Source organism: Mesoplodon bidens, assembly GCF_964165515.1.
Source record: "Mesoplodon bidens genome assembly, chromosome: 2".
Lineage (NCBI taxonomy): Eukaryota > Metazoa > Chordata > Mammalia > Artiodactyla > Ziphiidae > Mesoplodon > Mesoplodon bidens.
In genome coordinates this window covers 73,014,081-73,041,775 of record NC_138177.1, presented here as the reverse complement: position 1 = coordinate 73,041,775, position 27,695 = coordinate 73,014,081, and the positions used below count along the sequence as shown (strand labels likewise).

The 27,695-nt window shown below is 36.8% G+C and overlaps 1 protein-coding gene across 6 annotated transcripts in view; it reads right to left on the bottom strand.

Annotated features, from left to right (window-relative positions):
- The window catches only part of ASH1L (ASH1 like histone lysine methyltransferase), a 218,158-nt gene that overhangs the window by 128,597 nt on the left and 61,866 nt on the right, over positions 1 to 27,695 (bottom strand). For all 6 annotated transcript variants that reach the window (XM_081219400.1, XM_081219399.1, XM_081219401.1 and 3 more), the window contains 2 exons: positions 21,545 to 26,108; positions 7,113 to 7,214 (listed from right to left, as the gene is read on the bottom strand). In XM_081219400.1, the coding sequence (XP_081075526.1) occupies positions 7,113 to 7,214; positions 21,545 to 26,108 (4,666 nt within the window). The remainder of the gene's footprint in view (positions 1 to 7,112; positions 7,215 to 21,544; positions 26,109 to 27,695) is intronic.

Sequence of the window (27,695 nt, the reverse complement as noted above, 5' to 3'; positions counted from 1 at the left end):
CATTCCTGAAATGAACCCACGTGGTCATGGTATGCTATACATTCAACATACTGGATTCAATCTGATAATATGTTGTACCGTTTGCATTCATGCTTAATAGTGTGTAGTTTTCTGGTAATGTGCTGCTTGGTTTCAGAATCCGGGTAATGCTGGCCTTCATAAAATGAGTTGGGAAAATGCTCCTACTTTCTGGAATAGTTTTTATATACTTAGTATTATTTTTTCCTTAAATAGTCATGATTGAAGCTATTTGGGCTTTGAGTTTTCATTGTAGAATGGTTTTAAACTGCAAGTTGAATTTCTTAAATAGATGTAGGGCTCTTTAGGCTATTTATTCTTGAGTTTTAGTAGCTGGTGTTTTTCAAAGAATGTGCTCTTTTTTATCAAATTTATTGGCATAAAACTGTTCATTATGCTCCCTTATTGTCCTGTTATGGTATGTAGCAATTGCACTGATATCCTCTCTTTCATTCCTGATATGCTAATCCAATTTCTTTTTTCTTAATCCTTTCAGCTACAGTTCTTTTAAAAAATTTTTTTTGATAAACCAGTGTAAGCTTTCATTGATTTCTCTAATTCTTTCTGTTTATTTTTGCTCTTATATTTATCATTTTTCTTCCATCTAACTTGGGTTTCATTTGTTCTACTGTCTTTAGCTTCCTAAAGGTGAGAGTTTGGGCTTAGACCTTTTTTGTTTAATAACGTAACTTTGTAAAGCTAAAAACACAGACTTAGCTATACTCCATAAAATTTTTATGTGTTTTCAGTTTTATTCAATTTAAAAGATTTTCTAATTTTGTCTGTGATTTCCTCTTTGACTTATGGGCTATTTAGAAGTGTGTTAACTTTTCACTTACTTGGGGAATGTCAAGATATCTTGTGTTACTGAATTCTAATTCCATTGTGTTCTTAAAATATAGTCTGTATGATTTCAAACTTTTAAAGTTTATTAAGATGATTTATGGTCCAGAATATGATGCTATCTTGATATAATTCCACATGAACTTCAAAAGAATATAAGAAAAGGGTGTTTTATATTTATTTACTGAAAATTTCTGGAACTCTTCACTCCTTTGGTAGAGCCATGTTTCCACCTAATATGATTTTTCTGTTTGAAGAACATTTCTACTACCATAAACCTGCTGGCAACCAATTCTTTAAGCTTGTTTTTCTGATAATGTTTATTTTGCCTTCATTTCCGAAGGGTATTTCACTGGTTATAGAATATTAAATTGATAGGTTTTTTTTCCCCTTCCAGCATTTTAAAGACATTATTTTTATTGTCTTCTGTCTTACAACATCTCTGACAATCCATCTGCTGTGATTCGTTCCAGAGTTCCTCTGTATACTATGTGTTTTCTTGTCTCTTTGCTTTTGCTGGTTAATTTTAAGATTTTCTCTTAACCACCGGTTTTAAGAAATTTGATAATGATGTCCCTTGATTTCTGTATGTTTGTGTATCCTGCTTGGGATTTGTGGGACTTCATGGATCTATGGGCTGATAACTTTCATTAAGTGTGAAAAAGTTCTGAGGGTGAAAAAGTTCTGAGGATTATTTCTTCAAATATTTTTTATTCCTCCTTATAAGACTCAGATCCTATGTATGTTGGCCCTGCTGATACTGTATCACAGGTCACTGAAATTCCATTCATTTTATATCAGTCTTTTTTCCCCACCTCTACACTTCATTTTAGATAGATTTTATTAGTATTTCTGCAAGTACAAAGATCTTTTCTTCTGTAGTGTCTAATCTGCTGTTATCCCATTCAGTGAAATTTTCATTGCAGATATTTATCACCTAAAGAAGTTAACATTAGATTTTATAAATATCTTCCATTTTTACTATTCGCTATATTCATGTTTTCCTTCAAATTCTCAAGGATAGCTGTTTTAATGTACTTGTCTGTTAATTCCATCACGTTATTTCTGTGGCAGTTCCCACTGACTGATTTTTATTCCACTAAGTCATACCTTCTTGCTTCTTGGCATGTCTATTAATTTTTGATTGGATGCTGGACACTGTAATGATACACTGTTAAATGCTCAGATTTTGCTGTCTTCCTTTTTTTAACATGTTAAGTTGGAAAAACTGAATATACATAGTTTCTGGTTGATTTATTTGCCTTTCAATTGCAAAATAAAGGCTGCCATTTCTGGGCTGCTGGAGTAAATGAGAATGCTACGTCAACCAAGATGGAGGATACACTGATCAAAAAAAATTAGCTTTATACTGAACGGAAATTAAGCTTGCCTTTGGCTCTGCAAGGCAACTGGGGGCGTGACCAACCTACAACAAATTTTAATTAATTTTTTTCTTTGTCTCACAGGCAATATAAATCTGCATGAGAGACAGGAGGTGAGTATGAGCTTGTGTTCAGAAACTCTTTTTTCTGCTCCACCCAAAGCTAACACTGAAACAAGGATCTAGCTTCTGTGATAGATTTGTTTCTATTTGCTCTTACACTGGTGTCACCATTAAGGAGTTACACATCTATGCAGGGAAATCTGATGTGAACTTCTGTCTGCTCTAGGCTTTGTCCTTTGTCTCTTATACCTGGATGTGTTCCAATAACCAGGCTCTATACCACCAGGACTCAAGCAGATGTCAAGTAGCTCTAATGCTCTTTATCTGTGTTGAATCAAGCTTTCTGAAAGTTTCTGGTTTTCTATTTACGTATTTCAAAGTTCAGCAAATGTTTTCCACATTTTGTCTAGTATTTTTAGTTCTTGGTACCAAGAAGTTTGTTTCCTCTGCACATCTAATCTACCACACTGCTGGAAATAAAGAAGTCTAATCTACTCCAATGCTACCTAAATTCTAACAGTCCCCTTTCCCCATCTCAAGCCTCCAAATTGCTCTAACTTTACCTCTATCTGCAAACTGTTTTAAAAAATCTTTTCCCCAGGACTTCCCTGGTGGCGCAGTGGTTAAGAATCTGCCTGCCAATGCAGGGGATACGGGTTTGAGCCCTGGTCCGATAAGATCCCACATGCTGTGGAGCAACTAAGCCTGTGAGCCACAACTACTAAGCCTGCGCTCTAGAGCCCACGAGCCACAACTACTGAAGCCCGCATGCCTAGAGCCTGTGCTCCTCAAGAAGAGAAGCCACTGCAATGAGAAGCCCATGCTACACAACAAAGAACAGCCCCTGCTTGCCACAACTAGAGAAAGCCCATGTGCAGCAACGAAGACTCAACGCAGCCAAAAAAAAACAAAAACCACTTTTCCCCAATCATTTTCACACTTTCTGTCCAAATCTTTCTTGACCTCTTTATGATGTCTGACATTAAGAGACTTCTATGACATGTACTCTTTACTTTTTTAAATTAAAAAACTATTTAAAAATTTTATGTCATTCACTGACATCTTTTCATCCACTTCCCTCTCAAATCTAATGTATCTTAAATCTCCAACTCTGTCATCTTTTCAAAGTACACTTTCTCCCTGGGCAAACTCATTCACTGCCAAATTCAAGTTTATCTACAGGGCTTCCCTGGTGGCGCAGTGGTTGCGAGTCCGCCTGCCGATGCAGGGGACATGGGTTCGTGCCCCGGTCCGGGAGGATCCCACGTGCCTCGGAGCGGCTGGGCCCGTGAGCCATGGCTGCTGGGCCTGCGGGTCCGGAGCCTGTGCTCCGCAGAGGGAGAGGCCACAACAGTGAGAGGCCCGCATACCGCAAAAAACAAAACAAAACAAATCAAGTTTATCTACATACTGCTAGATCTGTATCTCTACCATAGGTGTCATAAACTATAAACCACACAGTCCAAATGGCTATCTAACATCTCTACCTCAATAGCCCAAAGACAGCTCAAATTTAATATATCCAAACCTGAAGCCATTATCTACTGTCTTCACGCATTACTCTTGCCACAGTCCATTCTCCATACTGTAATGTTCTGCATTTTTCTAAAATGCCTATGTGGCAGACTATATTATTATTCATAAATATTTGCTGCTCCTCCCTTGATAGGATTATACTTCCCATACTTCCTTGGCATAAGACTTAACCATGTGACTTGCTTTGGCATTGAAATGTGTGAAGTAACATATGTTACTTCTGGGCAGAAATTTTAAGAGCTAGTTAGTGCTTTACTGTGACCTTTTACTCTCTTTCATAAGACAAGCAACATTCCAGATAGACAGAGGCTGCTCCATCAGACAGGATACTAGAGGGAAGACAACATGGAGCAGATGCGTCATGGTCATATAGCATGAATAAAAAATAAGCCTTTGTTGTTTTCAGTCACTGAAATTTTGGGATTTTTTTTAGCACTGCAAAATCTAGCCTATTCTCATTGATACAATATATGAAATAATTTTCATCTTCCCTGTTCAAAATCCTTCAACAGCTCCCAACTGCATCTACAATAAAGTTTCAATTCCCTCAAATAAAAAAATACACCATATCTGATATAGTCCATTATTACTTTTACAACTTCATGTCCTTGTCCCACTTGTCTACTCAAATTATAGTAGTATATATGTCACATTTTCAGTATGTCATTGGTTAGTGCTTGAGTTCCTGTGGCATAACATTTTGTATACTGGCCTGTTATAGAATTTAACACACTTTTAAATTGGTGAATATGTCCAAATCCTTGAGGACAGGAACCTTATCTTATTCATATTTGTATCCCCAGCGCTCTGTATATACATTAACCCTAAATAAATAGTTTACTAAAGTAAAACATTTTGGTGATTTTCTTCATAGATATGTCTCTTATTGAAATCTCATTCATTTTTTTCGGGGGTTGGCAAACTTCTTCTATAAGAAGAGAGATAGTAAATATTTTAGGCTTTTGAGGACACACACAATTTCTCGCATATAATTTTTTCTTTTCCTTTAAAAAAAAAAGAAACAAAAAACAACCCTTTAAAAATGTAAAATCAATTCTTAGCTTGAAGGCTGCACAAAAAAGAGGCCTTGGACAACATTTAGTCCACAGGCTATGGTTTGCTGAACCCTGGTCTAGGCTGACACCATCAAAATTAGTCAGTCATTGCATTAGTCAGTGTAAAGACAAAGTACTATGAGAGACAAAACTACCATTGCTGTTTGAATTCCACTGTACCTTTGGCACAATGGTACTAATAAAAAGCTTCAAATATGGTGAAGATAATCATCAAATAAAAATTAAACAAATTTGGGGCTTCCCTGTTGGCGCAGTGGTTGAGAGTCCGCCTGCCAATGCAGGGGACACGGGTTCGTGCCCGGGTCCGGGAAGATCCCACATGCCGTGGAGCGGCTGGGCCCGTGAGCCATGGCCGTTGAGCCTGCACGTCCGGAGACTGTGCTCCACAACGGGAGAGGCCACAACAGTGAGAGGCCCGCGTACCGCAAAATAAAAAAAAAATTAAAAAAAAAAAATTAAACAAATTTACCATATTGATACAATTTGACAGTGAGCCCTTGAGTACTGATGAAGAAATTAAATTTCCTGACCATAAGTCATAAGTGATCTCCTAATTAAAACTACATGGACAGAAAGCTAAGAAATGATATGTGACTTCCTTGCTAAAACTTTCAAAGGCTTCTAAGTGTTATCAATAAGGCTGTGTGTGACTGGTCCCTACCTGCCCTTCCAGCCTCATATTCAGTCACTGCCTTTACTCCAACCACACTGGCTCTTTTATTTAATTTCTTGAACTCAGTATTCTCCCCTTTACATATATTACTCCCACTACTGGGAATGAAACTACCACTCCCCATTTTTCCTGATAATACTGATAAATTAAAAATGATTTCCTACTCTCCAATCCCTGGTAAAGGCAGAAGATATATATCATTATTATTATTTTTTTTTTTTGGTAAACACACATACTATCAGTAAAAAGAAAACTGAGAGTACAACCTAAATCTAAGTATAAAGTATACAGATACATTATACTGTATGAAGAAGTTATATATATTTAAAATATGTAAACATTACAAATTTTAAAAGTTGATTAGATATAAATATTAATAGAGGTTCTTCTTACAACCTCAGATTGTTTTACATATCTCAAAGATTTGTAAATGCTACTGGAAGCTATTACTTTACTAAATAATTTTATACATATCTAAGTCTTTATTAAATAGCTCTAATCTACACTCCGCTATTACACTACACACCTCATTACCTCAATTTGACTTTCAAAATCTGTATTTTTGTGTGCGCCTACCCTTGTACCTATTCATTTTGAATTATCCCTTCTGAACTATATTAAAATCACTATACCTCTACAAACTTTCAGTTATAGGATAAATTGAGTACTAGGGATGTAAGTACAACATGATAAGTAGAATTAACACTGCTGTATATTATATACTACAGTTGTTAAGAGAGTAAATCCTAAGAGTTCTCATCACAAGGAAAAAATGTTTTTCTTTTTCTTTTATTTTATATCTATATGAGATGATGGTTGTTCAGTAAACTTATTGTGGTAATCATTTCATGATATAAGTCAGTCAAATCATTATGTTGTACACCTTATACAGTGCTGTATGTCAATTATATCTCAATAAAACTGGAAAAACAAAATCACTGTACCTCATGGAGTATGCTTAACTGGACATGAAAGGGGTAAAAGGTGAACACTATTTTATTGTTTCAATATACATTATTTTTTTTTTTTTTGCGGTACGCGGGCCTCTCACTGTTGTGGCCTTTCCCGTTGCGGAGCACAGGCTCCAGGCGCGCAGGCTCAGTGGCCATAGCTCACGGGCCCAGCTGCTCCGTGGCATGTGGGATCTTCCCGGACCAGGGCACGAACCCGTGTCCCCTGCATCGGCAGGCGGACTCTCAACCTCTGCGCCACCAGGGAAGCCCTCAATATACATTATTATTCTCACATCCCAGGACCACTTTTGTTTGTTTTTTCTAAATATTATACTGCAAGCTAATAAATTATAATCTACAATGTAAAGCTATTATAAGGGAGCTCCCTGGTGGTCTAGAGGTTAGGATTTGGCATTTTCACTGCCGTGGCCCAGGTTTAATCCCTAGTCGGGGAACTGAGATCTCGCAAGCCATCCGGCACGGCCAAAGAAAAAAATCTATTTTAAGTCTGTTCACAAGTAACAGTTGGGAAATTATCTTCAAAGTCTGTTAAAACAAATGGCACTTGCCTGTCGAAGAAGTACTCTCAGATGAAGACCTCTTTCGCGTAGGGCTACAGTTTGTGCTCTCTGATGGTCGCTGGGAAGACTTATCTGAAGTTGGCTGGGAACCTGGAGAGACAGGAAAAGAGAGAAATCATAGGAAAATCCAAGTCCAAAAATAAAGTTAAACCATTCTGTGTTAGAACTGTAATATTTTAGTTGTTGCCACTGCCATTCTCTGTAATAATATGACTTTCAAGCTGACAATAAGAGGACATTAAGCGAAGGACAAATGACACTAGATGTTGCGGACAGAATTCCACAGGTCTCATACATAATTTCTCCTGTTATATTAATAGAGGAAAAACTAGTTTTAGTGGAAGAATGAAAAAAATATATGATTTAGTTTTTATGTATTACACTATGAAACATATTATTAAGATATTTATTGATAAAAATCACTAGCAATAATCTAATCAAATCTGTTCTTGATTATTGACTCAAATTCATCATATAAACTGACAAAACCTACAATGCAATTAATTAGGAACAACTGATGTGAGAAAAGCAGGTCCAACCTGTGCATTTTATTTAATAGAATCAGAGATGAAAATTAAAAGAGGTGAACCTTAAATCCATACATTCCATATAATCCAGAGAACACTCTGAAAGAATTTGTTATTAATTTATACATGGAATAGAATAAGCCTCCTTTAATGCTTACTTAAAGTTCCTTGGTTGTATACATAGAAGTTCATGAAGACAAAGAAACTCCATTTCCTTAAAAAAAAAAAAAAAGTCTCATACTCTTACCCAAACCCCAAATAAATGCAGCATAATTTAACACAACTCTTATTCAAGGGAAAAGTATGTCGTTCAGGAAAGACTATTTCCTGAATAAAATATACTTGGCTCTGATATTAGACTCCTTATAACCTAAAAAGCCAGCTGTTGAGAATACATAATGAATGTCAACCTGTTTGTCAAAAAACTAGTAGCACTCTGAAATGTTCGTTCGCTCTTAACTTGAAAAACATTACAAATAAAAAGCCTTACGTATAAACTGGAGGCCCAAAAGGTACCATAAATCAAATACTTGAAGAAGAGATTTTTTAAAGTTCTGCCTCTAAATGAGAGTTAACTCCTTAATGGACGGACTGACTGAAGGACAACTTGGGGACAGAAGAACTCAATGGAGCTAAGTTCCTAATATTTCCCTTAACAGTAAACCATGAGCTTTGTTTTAATCACACAGTATCTTAAATCACATCACTGTAAATACTCTTTTAGCGTTGATCAGGTGAGATATAAGACTATGTGTTGCCATTCAAGAGTAACAAATTAGATTTTGGGGAAATTGATGTGATAGAACCTCCTACTTTGGAAACACAGTGATGACTACAGTAGGATATAATTAAGAAGCAAGACTGTTTATTGTTGAATCTTAAAAACAGATACAAAAGGGATTTTTAAAACCAACAGTAAAATAAATCCCCCTAGAGTGTGGTTCAGATAAGATTTCCATTAAAGAGCTAAATACCACAATAAAATAGCTAAGAAGTAAAAGCCCAGGCATCAGTGAAGACATAACTTTACCTATCAATACTGAAAAATTCATATACTGAACAGATAAATATTTCCTACTCAGACACACAGCCAAGACAGAAGACAACAGTGGCCAAGAAGCTTGAGACATCACTAAACTCCCTTTATCATTACTCTCCTGACGAATGGACAATCTTAGATTAAGAACTAGGGAAAGAAGGGGTTGGAGAGCACTTTTTATAAAGTCTTCTCTCTCAGCCATAAACTAACATTTATTAACTACAGTTTATATGTTTGGCACTATGCTAGACAATGTGGAGGTGGGGGGAGGGAGAGACATAAAAACAGTATAATAGTTTCTGCCCTCAAGGAGCTTATTTAGGGTCTTGTATGTTATCATGTATTACACTTCAGGTGGCATTTGTGCCATCCATTCTTGAGCTCCGTCTTCAGTTTCTAGGCTATTTGGCAACGTTTCCCAAATTTCTTGGTCATCTTCAAGAAAGTCTTGATGAAGGCTTCAACTATACCTTTGATCATCAGGATATCCTGAGAATCACCCTGCCTGGCCTCACCCACCTCAGGGTAAAAGAGGGTACAGGCACTTTCTTCAAAGCTCCTTCTTTTGGTGGCATCTGGAGCTGCAGAGGAGGCAGTGGGAGGTGGAATGGGGGTCAGATCCCCGGAGATCGTTATTGGCAGCTTTGTACAGCAATTCCTGAGAAACTGAAACAATTGAGAGAGAGATGGCTTAGCTCACTTAGCTTCTGAGCCATTTTTCATTTCCTGAAAGTAATGGAGGCCAGCAGCCTATTCTTAGGATGTAATAGGAAACTGGAATAAAACTTCATTCAGGAGGGTTCTCCTTTTTCATTTCAGAAAGTCTGTTTGAATTCCCTATTCATACAGAGCGGAGTTGTTCTTAACAATTTTCCATATTTAAGGGGGAATAAAGTTGTATCCCTAAGATACAGACCTCTAGGGTTTGATAATCAGCAGATCTAGACCTTTATTTCACTTAAAAACATTGCTTATAGGAACAGTAAGAGAATAAGGATACCTGAAAAAAAAAACCATTAACTACTGATGTAAAGCAACCAAGTTTAAGACTGGAAAATGATGATATAAACTCATATGCAAGAGGTAATAATCTGTTAAAGATGTTCAAAAGCATGTTAAAACTGGCCTAATAGCAGAAATCATATGAAATCGGCAAACACTATCTCTAATACTACCAGAAACATACTGTTTTATAAGTGCCATTATGCAACTGGGTGGATGGGGAAGAACAAGATATTGCCCAGAGAACTAGCATGTCCATTTCAAAAGAGACCAATATATTTATGCTTCAAAACCTAAAACAGAATGCAATGCAGAGTTGAGTGTAGTAATGTTAGGTACATGAACTATGGAGTAAGGTACCCTGAGTTTGATTCCTAGCTCTGCTATGAAACATATTCGAATGTATACAAGTAAACATATTCGAATGTTGGTTTAATAAAGGACTCTTAACTAACATGGTTGTTGTGAGTTCCGAAATGAGGTAATATAAAAAATTCAAAAGGTTTTGATAAATGTTATACTATTATATATAAATTGGCACCTTAGGTTTATCATAGAATTTTTAGACCATAAATACTTAATCATGTCACTGACATGCATAGGCAACCATTCAATATTAAAATAAAAATTAAAAAAGGACAGGGACTGGAACTAATCTAGAATATCAAGCATTTACCTTACACATAAAGTACTAGTAAAATAAGTACCTCTAATTAAGAAGTACTATTAAGATAGGTACCTCCAAGGCTGGTAGGTAACTGCAAAGGTTGGAAAAAACTCCTCTAAAGTGAATCTTCTAATTCACTGACTCTTCATCATAGCTTCTCCAGGGTTGGGATTATGCTCTAGATTATATCAATAAAATAAGATGTGCCCAAATGATGAGTCAGAACCAGAAAGTGTTTAGTTCTCTGTTCAGCGCTGTACCAGGGGAAAAAGTAGTTTTCTGCTTCCACTGTTTGGCTCTTTGGTTCTTCTAAATCATGGTTGATTCCTTAAGGGAGTTACTGTTTTGTTACTGTCTCCATCATGTGATGAATGTTTGTTCATGTGTAATCAGTGGTCATTTTATGATGAGACGAGATCGGGCGTGTTCAGGGTGGTATGGCCGCAGCATCAGTGGTCATTTTAGATCTGCCTGGAGGGATATGTGAAGACTCTCCACTCCTCATAAGACAGGAAGTTTGCTATGTATTCCAATTCAAGAAAATCTGATACTTCCTCAAAGAATATACACAGAGAAGACATACAATTCTAAGCATCAGAGAGGTTCCCATCGAAATGAGTTCCCATTTCTCATTTCAGTACAGTATTAAAGCTGAATAATTAAGTACTTCAGAATAAACAGAGAATATTAATGGGAATCCCTCCATTCAATATTTGGTAGAAATCCTACTGAATGTCTCATCACACAGATGACAGCTTCAGAAACATGTTTAGAAATTCTATACATATAAATGAAGGAAACAGAACTTAAAGATAAGTCACAAAAGAAGTACCTAAATAAAACTGGACTTTAACATAAATGTAAGGTGATTACCACAAGTAAATTCTTTTTCTTCAGTTGAGGCCTTCATGTAAAATAGAAGGCAGACTACTACTAAGGAGGGAAACTGAAAAAAGAGAATACCATTAATTGCGATAATAAAGAGGGAATTAAGAATTTAAAAAAAAAACTTGGAAATGTGAGGGAGCCTTGGAAGTGGTTTTGATTGTAGGATCTCTGCGTTTTTATTTGGCCATTTATTGGATGAGCTTTTAAAGAGAAAGACAGGTTTTAGGGAAACATTTGTGTCAAATGAGACAAAAAGGAGGAAAGATGGTAATTTTAGAGCAAAACTGTAAGATGAAACCATGGATAAGAATGTCAGAAAGTTGAGAAAACAAAAAACATAACTAGGTTTAAAAGGGATAAGAATCTGGAAATCTTTATATTATACACAAAAATGGGTGGAAACCAAAAAGCTCTTCTGAAGTTGATTTGTCACAAGAGATGTTGATTGATGTCTATAGAGGAGGAACTGACACAAATCTAAGATAAAAAAGAAATAGTACATTTACAGATGCCTGGGTGTGAGGACAGTCATATGGGCAAAGATATCAGCATAAATAGAGAAAATTTCCACTGATGATAGTGTGAGGGAGAGGTGGAAGGCATCACAAAGAAAACACTGGAAAAGATTCAACCTAACTACTTCACTGAAGCCCTGAGTATCCTAGGCTAAAAAATGAGGAATTCCCAAATGTAAATTAGCAAAAGAACATAGTGAATGAAACCAACAACTGGTTGGATAAAACATGCACTTCTTTAGTCTAAATCCACTATTAAAACTTTAATAACAATATAGTTATGAGTTTTGGTTACACCCTGTTGGGAGTTCAACACTGAAGACCCAAGGAACTAGGGAATGGTTTGAATGAGCAAATTGTCTGATGTTTCTAATGCTATAAATATCTTTGGGTAAGCTATGGAAAAACAGATTAAGTATGCTAGACTTGGAGAGACACTGTTAATCAGTTCATAGATGATATAAATTTATTTTAAAATAACACATTTACAACTAATTTCTAACATTTAAATTGCTCCTTCCCACCAAAACTAAAGCATGTTACAAAATTTTAAGAAATTCCTCTTCTTTTATTATTTATAAGTCAAGACTACTGGCAATGTTTGTTAAACAGTGACTGAATCAAAACTGGTTATAAGTAAAATGGATACCATAGTAAAATAATGTGAACGTAAAACATCAACTATGTGGAAATCTCTGATCAAGTTTTTTTGTTTCCAGATCTAAGTTGAATCCTCTGCTATAGTTCACAGAACATAAGAGCTCTGGAAGCGTCTTCTGAATGAGCTGAATGCTGAGATAAAAACTGGTTCCTCGATAAAAACAGCTGTTTCCAATTGTGGGAAATATATTTACTGAAAGCAATACATTTCATCTGACTCACCAATTAAATGCAGTACAAGAATGATTCAGAGACTGTGCTGGTGATTTTGAAGCTAAAAAGCCTGTGTTTTTCTCCTTCCAATCAGGGTATTTCTCATACTGCCCAAATCAGATAATTCGCTGAAATGGAATTCCTCTGGAAATTCCCAGAACTGTACTAACCACCACAATAAATTTTCTGATTTCATGTCCACACGGTCACACTTCACTTACGGGTATATCTTATACACCACCCTAGAGAAATTGTCAGAAATCAGAATTCTGATCAATGCTTACATTCTTCAGTTAAAAAGAAAATAAGACTCAGTATACTGTGCTTCAACCATTATGCTTCTACTATAGTGAATAAACTTTTTCCAAACAAAAAGAAGATTTAGCCCTAATTTATTCTTGGGGGACAAGATAACTGTTTATATAGATAGATAGATATAACTTTTTTTCATTCTATAATTTGTAAGCTATAAATGCAAAATACTCCATGTGACTGCTCTCCCCATTTTTGAAATCAGGTTGCAGGTTCTGGTACATGCAGCTAGCCATGAATTGAAAATGCTGAAAAGCAGGGATGGAGAATCTGACACTCCAGGTCAGAAACTCTTCCTCACCAGTCCTATTACATGTCTACTTAACAAAGATACTTAAATAAATAGAATTAGTTATCAGAATTGGGTGAAACCAGAAAACCTGGCCTCATTTAAGAGTATAATTTTATTTGCATCAAGCTGATTTTAGACTGTTAGTATATAACAGTATAGAAGAGTATATAAGTTAAAAAATAATCTATCACTTATAAAATGATAAAATGCACAATTACTTATAAAATGACTAGACCAGTTTTCTTTTTAAAGCTTTATGAGATTTAATCCAAAACTGCTGAAGTGATTAAGTCAGTTTGATTTCCCCACCTATGAAACAAGGAGAGAAAAGGTTAAATGCCTTGTTCCGGACAACATATCTATCATTTCTGCCTGTGCCCCTGATCTATCTACCTCAAATTTACATCAACATAATTTATCAAACATGCCTGTTTTATTCCAACTAACACTTATGATAAATCTACTCAATGCAAACAGTAAAGAATATTTTTTATTTTTTCCTTAATCAGTTATCAGTTTGAGATTGGTTTCACTTGACAATTAGTACTCTGCTTTTTTTAAAAAACTAACCTGATTGTTTTGGAATAATTTTAAATTTACAGAAAAGTTGCAAAGACAGTATAGAGCAAAAATCCTCATATACCCCTTACCCAACTTTCCTTAATGTTTTATTTAACTATGGTACATTTGTCAAAACTATGAAATTAACATCAGTATAATTTTTCTACTCATGTCCTTTTCCTGTTCTAGGTTACAATCTGGATATCACATTGTATTTAGTTGTCAAGTCTCCTTAATTTTCTCTGATCTGTGATGGTTTCTCAAGCTTTCCTTGTTTTTCCATGTCTTTGATACTCTTGAGGAGTATTGGCCAGGTTTTTTATACAATGTTCTGTCCACATTGGCTAGGTATTTTATACAATGTTCTGTCCACTCCTCTTTTTTTGATGTTTTCTTATGATTACACTGGGGTTATGGGTTTTTGGAAAGAACACCACAGGAATGAAGTTCCCTACTAATCACATTATATCAGAGGGTACATATTACCATCGTGATTCATCACTGGTGAAATTATACTTTCATTTGGTTTAAGGTGCTGTCTGCTAGGCCTCTTCACTGTAAAGTTAGTACTTTTCCCGTTCCATACTCTGTTCTTTGGAATTAGGTCACTAAGTCCAGCCCATATTCAGGAAAAGGGGAATTAAGTTCCACTTCCTTGAAGAGGATAGTCTACATACATTATTTGGAATTCTTCTGTAAGGATGATTTGTCCCTTTCTTCTATTTATTTATTTAATCAATCATTTATATCAGCATGGACTCATGGATATTTACCTTATACTTTAGGTTATAATCCAATACTGTCATTATTTATTTTGTTGCTTAAACTGTTCCAGCTTTGGCCACTGGCCAGCTGTTTCATAATAATGTCCCGAAGGTAACTGACAATTTTGGAGTACATGGTATACTAAATAGTTTTTTGGACATTTTCACAGGAAAGCAATTTATGTATAATGAATCTATCTCCAAGTTATGTATGGAAAAATTATCAACTGAAGACTGAGAAGGTCAATTTAAGATAACATGAAGTTTAGTTATGCTTTTTATACTTTAAGAAGGAAAACTATGTGACAATGAAACAATTACCAATCGAGAAGATGCAGTTATTTCCTTGACAAAATACAAAATTATAAGGAAAGAGTACATAATAAACCAGTCAGAAATGCTACAAAATTTAAAGCTGTAAGAATTTTAACCACCTGCATTTCCTTATTATTTCCCATTCATTCCTTAACCTCCAGAAATCTAACAATTGCCACTGTGGAAATCGCTCTTAGATCACAAAAGGTAATCTGCTAAAGCAAACTGTCTACTTTCAGTCCTTATCTAAATGATCTCTGTAGCACCTGACACTCTTGATTACAAACTCTCTTAGGAAACCCAGTGTGTTTACCCTACATATTATCATTCCTTCTCTCAATTCCTTCGCTTAAACAACGACTTATCTAAAACTTTTACCTTCAGGTTTGATTTCTCTTTTGAGCTACAGATCCATATATCCACATATCCCACTAAACAGCATGAAACTCCATTTTCCATCTCCAGTCGCCACCTTTCACTTAATCACATCACCATTCAACCAACTGCCCAAGAGAGGTATCTTGGAGACATGCTAAAATCTTCCCTCTTTCTTTACCTCTTTAAAAAATCTATTTCTTTGGAATATTGTTTTCTCTATCACTACCTTAGTTCAGGCCCCCAAAATATTTTGCTGAGACAATATCCAAACTGGTCCATCTGATCTTTCTCTAATCCATCTATCATAGTGCTATCCATATAATCTTAGCAAATCATTCTGCTTTAAAACCCTTAACTTCCCACTGCCTATAGGGTAAACTCCAAACTCCTTGGTATCCTATATAAACAAGAGGCTTTATGATCTGTCCCCCGACTATCTTTCCAACCTCATCTCCTAGTCCCATATCAGGCTATTTATAGTTACCTGAGTATAGTATCATGTCTCCAAAACCCTAAAAAGCTTATTTCTCTATAAGAAATATCTTCACCCTTTATTCTTTGCACACTAAACTCAAAACATCTTCCTGGCTCCTTTTAAGTGAGTCCCTCTCTTCTCTGCTCCCCAAAACACATTGTATCTCAATTTTAGGAGCTATCTATCAATAACTATTTGGATACATGTTTATGTACTCCACTGAACCTTAAATTCCTTGAAGGCAGAAATTATATCTTACTCCTTTTGTTTGTATTCCTTGTACCTGGCAAACAACAGATACAAAATAACTAAAGGGACAGCTACCATCATAATAGTTAAGATTAAAAAATCAAGTTCATAAAGCTTTGCCTAAACAAAACAAATTCTGATCTTGAAAGTGACCAAATTAGAAGGTATCCCATGATTTAGCACTATTTTCTTATTATTTTCCTTAACTAAAAATCTTTTTCTCAACTGGTTTTATGTGGATAGGTAAGCCAATTTTCATGTCTATCTGAAAAAAATTCCTATTAGAAAATCAAGACACATTTCTACCTACTTATCAAAAGAGTAACTGTGAAGACAGAGAGATTCCAAGGTACAGATCAATTAAGAAAACAAGTTAAATTAGACTTGTGATATAATGAAGATATACCTGATCTTTGATTCCTGGCACAGAACTTCAAAAACCTTGAAATTTCCTGATAGTAGTGTCTTTGTAATGCCATAGAGGTGACTTAAGGTGAACCCTAAGATTCCCTCAGTATGCAGGCTGGTCACTAGAGACCAACCACATGATTAGAGAGTTGAAACTTTGGGTGAGCCCAATCTACAGAGGGTGGAGATGGACCTGAGATTGAATTCAATCACATGGCCAATGATTTAATCAATCACACCTATATAGTGAAGCCCCAATCAAAATTCTGGACACAGAGGCCTGGTGAAGCTTCTTGGTTTGTGAACACAATGATGTGCTGGGAGCATGACACACCCAGATTCCACAGAGAGGGTATGGAAGCTCTGTGTCCCCTTTCCCGCCCCAGCTATTGCCCTATGCATCGCTTCAATTCCTGATCTGTATCCTTTATAATAAAACTGTAATTGTAATTATAGTGGTTTCAGTAAGTTCTATGAGCCATTCTACCAAATTATCAAAACTGAGGGGTTGTGGTAGGCCCTAAACTTGTAGCAGGCTGGGCAGAAGTGTGGGTGGATTGGGGACACTGAAACTTGCAGCTGGCATATTAAGTGGGGGCAGTCTTCAAAAAACTTTGCTCTTAACTTGTAGGGACTTCTCTAACTCCAGGTGGTTAGCATCAGAATTGATCTAAATTGTAGGAAACAGTTGGTGACAAAGGATCGGTGTCAGAACAGTGACTTCAGAGAGGTCTTAATGTTTTTGTATGTTATATTTTTAAGGAAGGGAAAAAAAAAGGTTCTTATTCATAAAGCAGGTATTTCTGCCTATGTTAGCTTTCCCTGATATCTCATTCTCCAAGGTCCCTGAAACCAGATTCAGATTCATCCTTTCCACCCTGACTCCTATAAATGGCCTCTTGGGTGACGTTAATGTCCATGTAGATGATACATTCAACAACCTAAGCTGTCATTTCACTTTACCTTCACCTCAATTCCCCCACTTCTTATAAGCTCCTTCTCACAACTCTTAAATTAGGGGCCTCAGACTCAATATTCCTTGGAGCCAGATAAATCTCTTAAATAGTTGAACTGGGCCAGATATAACACACAACAGGACACTGTGAGGACTGAGGAAAACTGAAGAATGTATGTCCCAACTAAAGACTTGGGGAGGGGGGAGGGGCGGCCACTATTGAGACCCAACCTTGATGTCATCCAGGAAATGCAGATTAACTGTTGTCAGATGTTCTGATTTCTCTTCAAAGAAAAGCAGAATTCTGCATGTTTATGTGAAATCTCCAGATTTTAAAATTTTAGCAATTAAAAAAACAAACTGTAGAAATCATCACAAAGGGTCATATATAAACCAAAGGCTGATGGTTTTTTTTTTTTTTTTTTGCGATACGCGGGCCTCTCACCGTTGTGGCCTCTCCCGCCGCGGAGCACAGGCTCCGGACGCGCAGGCTCAGCGGCCATGGCTCACGGGCCCAGCCGCTCTGCGGCATGTGGGATCTTCCCGGACCGGGGCACGAACCCGTGTCCCCTGCATCGGCAGGCGGACTCCCAACCACTGCGCCACCAGGGAAGCCCAGGCTGATGGTTTTTAATCACTACTTTAAATACTGAAATTCCTCAAAGCTGTCCAAGGCTCTTTTCTTTTCTCACTCTATATTCTCTGTAGGGAAATATCATCTCTCTCACGACGATAGGTAGATAGATAAACAGAGGATTCATAGATGTATAGCCTATTTTGTTAGAATGTTTCTGTAGAGTGAAACAGCTCACATACATTTGATAAATAGAATACGAGAATGTCATGGAGTTCATACAAGATTTTTCAGAGTACATTAATGTTTTGAAGCACCAAGTTAGCAGCTAAACAAAGAATACTCTAACACAAACTAAATGCAGTAAACCATTGAACAATGTAGTTCTGTTCAGAATGCCCATTCACCCTCTTGGCTACAAATGGTCACAGATTTTCCTACAAGTGCTTATTGTGTGGTTCCCCCAACCTTCATGAGAGACAAATAAGGACAATAAACCAGAACCAGCTATATCTGGCATCACTTTATATTTATGATATGCTTTGTGTCTACAACTGAGCAGCTTCAACCCTTCTTTATATCTGTTTCTATCAGGCTACCTTCATCTTCTCCTAAAGAGTCTTATGTTTATTGTAGTATTTCTTTATTTATTAAACAATTTAACATGTATTTTTACCTGCTGCTGGTATTTTCTAGAAATACTGTTTTTCTTGGTGCTCTGGTTACAAAGTTTCATAGGTTTTGAGAGCCTGTTCCCAACTCTATCTTTTCCAGACATCCTTTTATTTTTAGTGAATAACATCACCAAAGTTTTTCAAAACCTCATAATGAAATGCCCTTATCTCTAGCCCAAACATCTATCTTGAGCTCCAGAACTAGATACCCAAATGTCTGCTCAACATCACCACCTGAAGTTTCTAAAGGCATCTCAAGGCTTATATATATTAAAAAGCAAACTTGTACTCTCCCCAAATCTCTCCTCCTCCAGTCTTCTCTGTATCAGGACACTGCACCATGAACCTCTCAAATATTCATGTAGGAGTCTGCCAACACCCTTAAGTATCATGTTTTATCTAGACTACTGCAATTGTCTACTAATTGGTTCCCCTGTAGCTATTTTTGTCCTCTACAATTCAATGTTCACACATGAGCTAGAACAATCTTTTAAAAATGTAAATTTAAAATCAATACTTCTGTCTTTTTGCTTAGTATAAAATCCAAAATCTTTAACATGTGGTCTGGCTTCTTTCTTTCACCACAATTCTCTCGCCATTCTCTCTCTTGTATTCCCTCTCCTACCACAATGAACCTTCTGAGCGCTACCCCACTTTTCTAACATCTAAGCTCCTTTCCAGTTCAGGATCCTCAAGTGCTCTTCACCCAATCCTCAGCTTGAGAAGCTTGGTGGTTTCACATCCTTAAACTGCAACTTTTTATCCTTGGGCCATAACTAATAACTCTATCTAAATAGGCACCCCTCTCCCCTTAGTTATGCACCCTAACACTTATATTAATTAATTTGATAGCATTTTTATCAATTATGCCATTATTTATGTGCTTACCACTCTATAGTTTGTCTTCCTTCACCAAGCTGAAAGTTAATGAGGCCAGATATCATGTCTTTACTCTCTACTATATACCAGTGACTAGAAAAATGCTAGATGTTTTGGAATTCAATAAATAAATGAATGAGTGAATGAATGAATAAATGAGTAAGTGGAATTCTGTTCACCTAGCTAACTACTGCTCATCCTTCATTCAAGTAACTGTCTAGGGTCACTTTCTCAGGGAAGACTTCCTGAGTTAGGCCCCCATTTCATACTCCCATAGAACCCTGGACTTTTAAAAAATATATATATTTATATACCATTTGTCACAATTTTTATGACATTTAATGTGCAATTTTTTTTATTACCCATCTCCTTCAGTATTAAGATCCATGAGAACAATGAACCTGTGTGCCTTGTTCCCTATTATATCACAAAGGCCCACAAAGTACAATGTCTGGCTGACAGCAGATATTCAATAACTACTGTTGATTAAATTTTTGTCAAAAAATTTGTTGAATGAACCTAATTAGAGTTTAGGATTTTTTCCCTCTTTATTACATTGTTAAAAACTAAAGAATGCTCAGCTCCACCAAGATAGCTTTTATTTTTCAAAAGTTCACAAATAATTAAAATCAGAAAAAAAACCTCTTCTCTTTGAGGGGTTTATCATTTCCTCTAATGCACAAGTTTTTAGTATTTGGGGGGAATAACATCAATTAACATTTCTGTGCTTACTATGTGCAAATCATTTTAATAAACACTATAATCTCATTTACTGTTTATAATAACCCTACTAATCCCATTTTATAGGAAGGGATATTGAGGCTTACAGAGTTTACTTGGAGAATCTGAAAAAATATATGCATTTTCTCCTGAAAAATACACACAAGCATACATACACATAATTTTACTTACAACATCAGAGGCTTTATGGACTTTCTGGAGTTAATTTACAAACCCGTAGGGTTGAGATCTCTGATAAAGAACTTCTGACTTAGTGATATCTTATATATGAATAGGCAATGCTTCCTTTTTCTTGTTTTCTATCTTCTTTTCAATTCTTTTTTTTTTTTTTGCAGTATGCGGGCCTCTCACTGTTGTGGCCTCTCTCGTTGCGGAGCACAGGCTCCGGATGCGCAGGCTCAACGGCCATGGCTCACGGGCCTAGCCGCTCCGTGGCATGTGGAATCTTCCTGGACCGGGGCACGAACCCGTGCCCCCGCATTGGCAGGCAGACTCTCAACCACTGCGCCACCAGGGAAGCCCCGTTATCTTCTTTTCAATTATTAAAAGACACTTTCTAAACATTACAAACACATTACCTAAATTTGCTTTATGTCATTTTATTCAACCTAAGCAGCTTTTATGAAGATACCTAAAGGTATTCTGAAAAATGAAGTCCCACTAAATATTAAGTTAAATTTTACAAAGTTGATAATTTTGTTTGTTTTTGGCTGCACCACATGGCTTGTGGGAACTTAGTTTCCCAACCAGGGATTGAACCCGGGCCTGCAGCAGTGAAGGCATAGAGTCCTAACCACTGGACCACCAGGGAATTCCTAAAAGTTGATAGTTTTGACTGTTTAGAGTTTTATTATGAGACACACAGAGTTAACAGCATATTCTTCCTGTAACATAGAAACACTTATAAACTGGATCAGTATATATTAAAAATTCTGCATAGCTATTAACAGATATCCACAACATTGTAAATCAACTATACTTCAATAAAATTTTTTTAAAAAACCCAGATATCTATGAGCCATTTCTCACTAAAGAAACCGCGTAATAGCCTTTTTGCATAGGAAAATCATTTTTCCTGATTTCCAAAAAGTTGAGTATTATTTGTTTGTTTTGATAATGATATCTCTTCTCAAAATTCAAAATTAATGCAAAGACATGCCTTATCTTACTTCTCACATCTACTGAAAATAAAAACTTGGAAGATAACATTTCAAAATACATTTATAAAAACACTGGAGCTATTAAAAGTTCACGTACACGTATCAGGCAACCAGTAGGCAAAATACACCATTTCTCTAACACAAACAACAGGCAACAAAATAACCCTCTTACCTGTCAAGGTCTGTACTGCCCTTTCGCTGGAAGGCAGCAGCTCCTTTCTGTGAGGCCGATTTAATGAAGTGTCCTGTGCAGAAAACAGTCCAGGGCTGTCAATTAATTTCTTTCGGCCACTGGAGTTAGGGTTTGAAACTCTGCAGCTCCCTATTGCACTTGTGAAAAGGTTTGTATGTTCATCACTGCTGGCCAGATCAGAGTTGGGAGTGAATCCCCCAAGAGATAAACTTGGAGAACTTTCTGAACAGTCAATCTGTAAAGGTGTCTGCAATCCCAAGGCCAACGGACTAGATTCTGAAGGCTCTCGGTGGACCCACTGCTCTTCTCTGTTTATTAAGCTTTTTGAAGGAGAGAGATGAGGGCAGGACATATGACACCGGTGCTTTTCCTTATGTTTATAGCGCTCTCCAACAGTATCCTTTCCAAATCGATAGCGCTTCAAAGATTCTAGGACGGATCTGGAAGAGCCAGTGTCCATGGAAACCTGTGGTTGCTCAGAAGAACGGTGTTCTCTGTGTTTGTGACGGTGCCTGTGTTTGTGCTCGACCATCCAACCATAGGCCATCTCGGGAGGGACACTAGGGTAGGTACTCATAGAAAGAAGGGGAGTCCTGCTGGTTGTAAGAAAGGCTTCCTGTCGAAGTAGCTTATGCTTTTTCTTATGGTATTTGGTGGGATTGAGAAGTAAATGACCAGCATGCATATAGGAAGGAGGTGGAAGTGGAGTGGTAAAAGATGGAGATGGAGGAGGTGGATAAAGAGTTGGGGGATATCTTCCATAGTAACCTAATCCTATGGGAGCAGCTGTAAGGGGTGAGGGAGAGTAAGGCATGCCATAAGAAGGATAGAATCCAGTACTAGAAAGAGGAAAACTAAGGCTGTGCATAAAAGGCATTTCAGCCATTGCCTCCCTCATCTTAGGGGGTCTTCCCCTCTTCTTTTTTAAGTCAGGTTTTCGAATGTAGTGCAAAGGGTCTAAGGGGAAAGAAGGATGCGTATAGAAACTATTAAAGTTGATTCGAAAAATAGTTGGCAGAAGGTCTCGGGGGATAAAATGATGACTTCGATGAGTGATTCGAATTTCACTTAGGCGACTTATTAATTCCTCCAGATCTGCAATAAAGTCTGGATCCTGTCTATTTCGGAGTTGGGGGTATTTCTTTTTCCGTTTTCGTTTTTGCCTTTTCATCTTGTCGTAGCTGAGGTAATCATGATTCCTGCGCTTACATTTATGTTTATGTTTTTCTTTAAGACTGCTTAGGACTGTAGAGGTTTCAGGGGGAATCAGAGAAACATGCTCAAAAGAATGCCTCCTCTTTTTTTGCCCACAAAACTTCTCTGCCCTGTCTGATGTGCTGTTATTATCTGTTCCAATTCCACTATCACTGGGAATGGTCTCATCACTATGAGACTCACTAATAGGAGAAGGAGTAGCTTCTTTCAGAGATGTGAGTTCACTCAAGTGAGAAGGAGAATTTGGCAACAAAGTAGGAGGAGATAACCGCCTCCTCCCCTTTGAGGCCTTCTTCATTGCAAGAGTCTGAATCATACTGCCTTGTCTGGAGTGTAAATGCAAATATGGCACTGAACTGGGTTCAACAAAGCCTGCATCACTACTTACAGGGCTCTGACCTCCACTAGTCCCAGAAGACTGAGAGCAAATAGGTGATGGAAGAATCTCAGAACTACTAGCAGATGAAGGCAGTAAAGGTGGAAGAATCTGTCCTAATGCTGACCCAGCTGCCTGCTGAGCTGTTTGTTCAAGAACAGCAAGGCTGGTAGGGCTACCAGAAAGAATGCCATTTAAGACAGTTTTTGGTTTTCGACCCCTCCTCTTTCCTATGTAAATGGTTCCTTTCTTGCTGACATTTATCTGTTGGCCCAATTTAGAGCCAAATGTGGCGGCAAGACTTGACACTGTATTATGGAGTTTGGATTGCACTTTCCCTTTATTACTTGATTCTACAGAGCTTGAAAGAATCTGATTCAACAGTTTCTTTCTCTTTAAAGTCTTCATTTTATTTATTTTGCGGATAATTGTTTTCATTAACTGTCCATTGTTTCTCTTTGTAATTTTTTTATCTGGTTCCATCTCAAGGTCACTCATACTACAGACAGTTGGCCTGTGACTGTCATCTAGATCATCTGGATCCTGAAGTTGATCCTCACTCTCAAAGAAATCACTGCTACTTCTATGGTTGTCACTTTCAGACTCAAGCTTGCTTGGACTTTCAGTGGCAACAAATGGAGCCACCGATAGTACAGGTGGCTTCATCTTGACGGGTGACCTCATTTGCCTCTTAGGTCTGCCTCTCTTTTTTGGAAAAGGAGACACAGACAGACTTTGTTTGAAGGAAGGAATTTCAATTTCTGGCTGTAAAATTGGGGGTTCTTGTTCTTCCTTAGACTGCAAAGAAAAAACTTTAGAAGCAGGAATTTTTAAAGTCCTTTTAGGTGGACCTTCCAGTTGAGGCATCTCCTTAGATTTAGGTCTTCCTCTTTTGGGTTTATAAATATCAGACAAAAGATCACTAGACACACACATACTGGAGGATAGTTTGTGAGTAGCAAAAGACTTATGAGATGGTTTTTCACTATCAGTTAAGAGAGCAAGAGATGGAGTTGTAGATTTGCTCAACTTTGGTAATCGGCGTTTAAGGAAGTCATGATCTACAAATGAAGATGGTCCAATGTTTTTCATAAACTTGGCTGGCTCGGAATTACTATTTGATAGCGAACTACAAGAAACATTTTTAAAAAGCTCTGATCTTTCTAATTCTAGCCCTTTTGGAGACCGGCATGTGCTTCTTGCCACCACTTTAGTCCACCGAGGTTTTCTTCCTTTCCTTTTTTTTAATGGTTTGGACTGCAAAGTAGTGCTTAGGCTTTCAGTAACTTGGCAGTGTTTGTCAGATGCAGTTACTGCACCAAGTTTTAGAAAGGGCTTGTTACTAAATAAACTAGTGAAGTTAACAACTGAAGGCGTAATTGTATGAATACTGGATTCAGAAGTCAAACTTGGCTTTTTTCCCAGAGAAGAGCTTATTCTTGGAATATCTGTATGTGTAGTTTTGGAATCATTTACCTCTTTATCAATCCCTTTGCATTCAATATTCATGCTGTGACCCACAGACCTATGACCAATGTTCAAGTGGGTACTTTCAGAAGTAAATTGGTTCTTTCCAACAGATTCAGAAATTTCTTCTATTAGTTCTGTGGTAGGACTTAAAAGTAACGGATTAGGAGCCATCTGTGAAGACGTTTCAGGGGGACTTCTGGTTAAAGGATTAACAGATACAGTAGGTGATGGGGAAGGGAGATTGCTTTCTCCTACTGCACTAAAAGGGGATTTTGCTGTAGATGCATCAGAAGCAACTCCCATTTGAAAGTCCGGAGAAGTGCAATATACAGGAGGTTGCTTTTCATGCTTTGAGGTTTCATAAGACCCCCTTTCACTGGATGAGAAACTGTCCTGCTGAATGCATGTTCCTTCATTAAACATTTCTTTCTCCAAATTAATGATTTCCTTTCGAACTGAGAACTTTTCCAATATGCTTTCTTTACTCTGCCGTATAACATTCTTCTCAAAAGTTTTGCTGGTGGCACTGTCTTTCAGGGATTCAGAAAATTCCTGACTTTCATGACTATTGATGTTTGTACTACAAGAAGCCTTAAGTGGTTCCTGAGTGGGGAGCAGTGCTTCCGCTTTAAGGTTTATGGCATCTTTACTGACCAGTCCTGCCATAGGACAACTCACTAGTTTCTTTCCAATGTCCTTATTAACTAATCCCATTGTTGAATTTGCTACAATCTTCTTCGCACAGTCCTTGGCCACTAGGCCAACAGTAGAACCCAATTTCTTTCCCAAGTCTTTATTCACTAGTCCAACCACAGTGCCAAGTCCTAGCTTCTTTCCAGGTTCCTTATTCACTAAACCTGGAACAATACCAATTCCTAGCTTCTTTCCTGAATCTTTGCTCAGCAGTCCTACTGTAGTGATATTCCCTGGCTTTTTGCCTAAGTCTTTATTAATGAATACCGCTGTAGTGCCAGTTCCTAGTTTTTTCACAGAGTCCTTATTGACCAATCCTACTGTTGCATTAAACACTGGCTTTTTCCCAGGATCTTTAGTTACCAATCCAACCGCTGTGCTGATAGTTGGTTTTTTTATTAAGTCCTTATGTATTATTCCAGCTACAGAGCCAACGCCTGCTTTCCTGATCAAATCCTTGTTAACCAATCCTGCAGTAGTGCCAGTTCCTAACTTCTTAGGTTTTGTCTTGGAAGACTTGGAGGGAGGACAAGTTGCAATGAGCTGTGCCAACTTTTCCGTTACACTCGTTCCTCCATTAAGTAATGCCCTGTCCTTTAAATCAGGATCCTGGCTACCAACAAGAGTAGATGATGCTGCATTAATGTAATCTGTCATTTCTGAGTGTACTGGAGAAAGCTTCTTAGACAAAGGATTGTTTTCTCCCTGTGAATGAAGATGGATGCTCTCCTCAGACTGGCATTCAATGGCTGCAGCATCACCTGATTTCTTGTACAACTTTGAAGGATCCTAAAATTTGAACAAGAAAAGGGTTTCAGAGAGAGTAAAGCTTATATACCATTTCAGTTTAGCATTACAATCAAACAAACTAAATGATGACAAATCAGATAGAAGATAGGCGATAGCGCTTTTTTTAAAAACCTAACTAATGTTATACTGTCACAGTATGTTAGTTCCTCTACTGCTATATCAGAGGCTATCAAGATGTAATCTTTGTTGACTTTCAACCATGTGAACATACATACTATTGAGTATTTAGAAATATCCCTATGGTATTTTTTGACATTGTTTTAAAAAGGCAAATTAATCGTCTACTTTCTCTTTACATGGACTAAATATACATTAGCATATGAATGTACTGTTTTTGAAAAGATATTGTTATTTACAATATCCCATGGTCCTCGTTTAAAATAATGGTTCTTTGCCTACCTCCTTATTTAATTTCAATGATTTCAAACCAATGCAGGACAATTCCTGACCAACTTTTACTCCTTTAACACATTCTTAATTATAATCTTGAATGAGCAGTCAAGTTCTCTCTTCATGTGAGAATAGAAAAGACAATAAAATATGTTCATATTTTCTTTACAATGTGTTTTTATATAAAATCGTAGAGTTGGAAGTAACTTTTAAGTCATAATATAAATTGCTATCTAATGTATGAATCCTCATCATATACTTTACAAATGAATTTATCATTTCCCACAACAGTCTATTTTACTTTTTGGATAACAAAGATTTTTTTCTTCTTCACGTTTCAGCAAAGTTTTTTTTTAATTTTTTTTATTGAGGTATAACTGAAATAAAGAGTCTTTCTTAACTATAAAATACAAATGAAAGACTTGAACAAATGTAAAGACATACTCTGTTTGTGGATAGGAAGACATGAAGCTGACAATTTCCCCGAAGCAAATTTATAAATTTAACGTGATCCTAATAAAAATACCAACAAGATTCTCTCAGGAATAAGAAAAGTTATAACATTCATTGGGAAAAATATATAAGCAAGAATACCTAGCAAAATCTAAAAAGAAGGGGATAACTATCAAATATTAAATTAATTTTTAAAGCCTCTATCACTAAAACAGTGTAGCACATGAAAAGACAAAAGATCCAATGGGCCAGGATAGAAAACCCAAAACCAAATTCATGCATATGGAAAAGTTTTATGTGTAAAATGGTATAATCCCTACAAAATAGAAATTGGCAATAACTAGAAAAATACCACATGCATTTATTCCTTTGACCACTTTTAGGGGATCTACCCCAAGACACACTGGCAAAAAATCTAATGTCTGCAAAAAGCTAAAAATGTACCACCATTTTAGTAGCAAAACCCTAAAACAGTCTAAATGATTATCTACAGGGGATTGGCTGAATATATCAAAGTATATCTGTACAATGGGCTCCCATAAAACTGGAAAAAAAAAAGAGAAGATATCAATATATTGCTTTCGAATGCTCTTTAATATGTATTACTAAATGAAAAAAGCAAGAATTTGGACAGTGGTTATAATATCCTATCTTCTGTGTAAGAAGACAGGAATATGAATATATATACATATCTGGTTATATTAATAATGGAAGAATAAACAG